The 2,578-nt window shown below is 36.7% G+C and overlaps 1 protein-coding gene across 1 annotated transcript in view; it reads right to left on the bottom strand.

The window, feature by feature from the left end:
• The window catches only part of LOC104496467 (tolloid-like protein 1), a gene marked incomplete at its 5' end in the record, with an annotated part of 35,304 nt that extends 33,014 nt beyond the window's left edge, over window positions 1-2,290 (bottom strand). Inside the window, 2 exons of the mRNA XM_010139592.1 lie at window positions 657-773; window positions 2,188-2,290. Of these exons, the coding sequence (XP_010137894.1) occupies window positions 657-773; window positions 2,188-2,290 (220 nt within the window). The remainder of the gene's footprint in view (window positions 1-656; window positions 774-2,187) is intronic.
• Window positions 2,291-2,578: the final 288 nt, after the last annotated feature.

Raw genomic sequence — 2,578 nt, 5'->3', positions numbered from 1 at the left:
GGAAAGACAAATGAAACAAATCTCATGTTTTATAATGATCTATGCTTTTTAACCTACAGTCTACCACTTCAAGTTTACACTCTGAAGAAACAGCTAACATAAGGGGAAAATATTTTCATGAAAAGTAAATGTACTTTTCAGGGTCCATATTGACAATCGCGTAAAGATCTGTGATTATCAACTAAATCATACAGTTTACTACCACATATTCAATATTTAAGAAAACAGGCTGTATTTTGAGCAGGTTAATGTTGACTTGCTAATATACTCAGTGTGTGGGACTGTGTTGGTTAAGTAATCCCGGAGCACATGGAAAAGCTAAGTCAGATTTTTCTGAAGAATGAACAGAAACTATCCAGAGAAATCTTTCTACACATTAAGCACAAGAACATGCACATTTGTTTAATTAAATGACTAGTAAAACAATGCTTATGAATATTATCAGTGGTGTCCCTGGAAAAGAGGTCAGCAGAAATCTGATCACAGGAAGAGTTTCAAAAGACTTTCCTGTCTAGTAAGTTAACAACCACTGTCTCTTTTAGTAATAAAATACCAGTTTCATATTAGGTTATTTCTGAGCTTTTTTTTTTAAATATCCAAAGGTATTATATTTTTCCTCCATAATCAAATCATTTTTAATGCTGTAAGAGGCTTACCTTCATAAATTGCCGCAAAACCTTTTCCAACCCAGTTGCTGCTGCTGCGGAACTCAATCCACATCCTGCTATCAGAGGACGCAAGGACTTCTGGCAGTTTGTCACCACAAAATCTGCCTAAAAACATGCAACAGTAACTGCATTTTCTGCCACCTCTGAAGCTAAATGCTGAAAATATTTATACAAGTGTCTAACATTATAAATAGGAGTATCATAACCAACTCAATGGAATCTTTCACATGCTTATGGTTAAGCACATGTGTTTCTGCAGATCAGGACCTACACAGAAATATTTTATTATAAAGATTTTAGTACTTCTTTTCATTGCAGTCATGCTCACAAATCTAAGGAAAAACCTTAAGGGAATTAAGTAGAAAAAATTATTGTTGTTAATTGTTTCTATACATACAAATCCAGGCATTTTGAAAGGGGAAAGTGAGTGCTAATCTTAAGAGGTGAACATAATCTAGGTCACGATAATACGGCTCATTGTCTCTAAGGTCCAAAGAGATGTAAAAACTAACATCCAAATGACCCTAGACTATAGTATCCTCTTAAATTCAGCCTAAGTAGGTGAAATTTCTGTTTGTCTATGTGGAAGAGAAGGGACCAGGAAAAAAGTGTAATTACTGTCTGGTCTCAAAATTGTTTCTTCTCTTCTTTTTAAGGCGAAGAATACAGGCGCTACTCTTAAAAAGCTGTCCTCCATATTTGCTTCCATTTCTTTCTTTTTTGCTGTTTTTAAATTGCGGCTGTTAGGAAGCTAACAAATAGTTTTAGTCTTCATTCTAAAAACAACAACAAAACTGACCCAAGAACTTGGTGACATTCACGTATCCTGTGGTCTGAAATTCCTGGTTTCATTCAGAGAAGATCACGGGATGCCAAAATGAGCCTCTGGATTGGACAGTAGCATTATGGGGAGTGAAATCTTCCCACCAACCCTCTGAATTCAGAAAAGAATGACTGCAGCTTCATGCATTATTATTTGCTACTCTAAGACTTAAATCATTAATGCTTTGCACATCTTTTCTCTGCAAGAGCAGGGAAGGACGTGTGAGGAAGAAACAGAAGTACTCTTCGTAGTTTACGAAGTACAGGAACGCAGCTCATTAGTACAACTCTGCGGTGGGTGCTTTCAGTCACAGTATGCGCGCTGTATGGATTTCCCATCATATGCTCTACAGATTTGTCTGCATAGTATTTCCCCATTCCTGTGAACAGAACTATGGCAACTTCATATTTCAATTTCATATCATAAGCAAAGAAAGATGTTGCACATTTTGTAGTTTTTCATCTTTCCACACATGCAGCTGAATAACAGCCAGCTGCAGTGAAAGGAAGGCTTGAAGCCTGAAGTCAAAGAAGTAACTCATTTGAGGCCATTTGAAGTTTTTTACCATCCTCAAGTTTAGATACGTTCTAGACACCTAAAACCCAAGAGTTTTGTGCTGTGTTCGACAGCAAGCAAGTCCACTGAAGTCAGTAAGTATGGTGACTGTGGACAGTGCAGCGTTCAACAGTTGCATACCAAGCAGGGGTGATTTTCTCCAGTAGCCATCTCTTACTTCAATATAGTCGTACCAACAGAGACTGCTCTTGTAAAGGTCCATCGTGGTGAAATTTAAAACGATCTGCAATCAAAGGAGAACACATAATTAAATCGTATGTTGTTAATACTAGAAAATGATCACAGTAACATTCTGCAGAACTGAAGCCAGAGGGGTCACCTGCAATAGGATTCCAACTACTTAGACAATTAAACTCTCCTCAATTATTTCTTATAGTAAGTAAAAGTTGTTGGGAACATTAAAAGTTTTTTTATTTAGTCTTACATATTTGAGCAGGTTCAAGAGAGACTACTCACATTTAATTCCTTACAGGGACCTTTTCACTGAGAAATATAAATTTGAGAATGCTAA

The sequence above is a fragment of the Buceros rhinoceros genome, unplaced genomic scaffold, assembly GCF_000710305.1.
Source record: "Buceros rhinoceros silvestris isolate BGI_N320 unplaced genomic scaffold, ASM71030v1 scaffold777, whole genome shotgun sequence".
NCBI lineage: Eukaryota > Metazoa > Chordata > Aves > Bucerotiformes > Bucerotidae > Buceros > Buceros rhinoceros.
The sequence above is the reverse complement of the archived record's forward strand: the minus strand, read 5'-3'. Positions and strand labels throughout refer to the sequence as shown.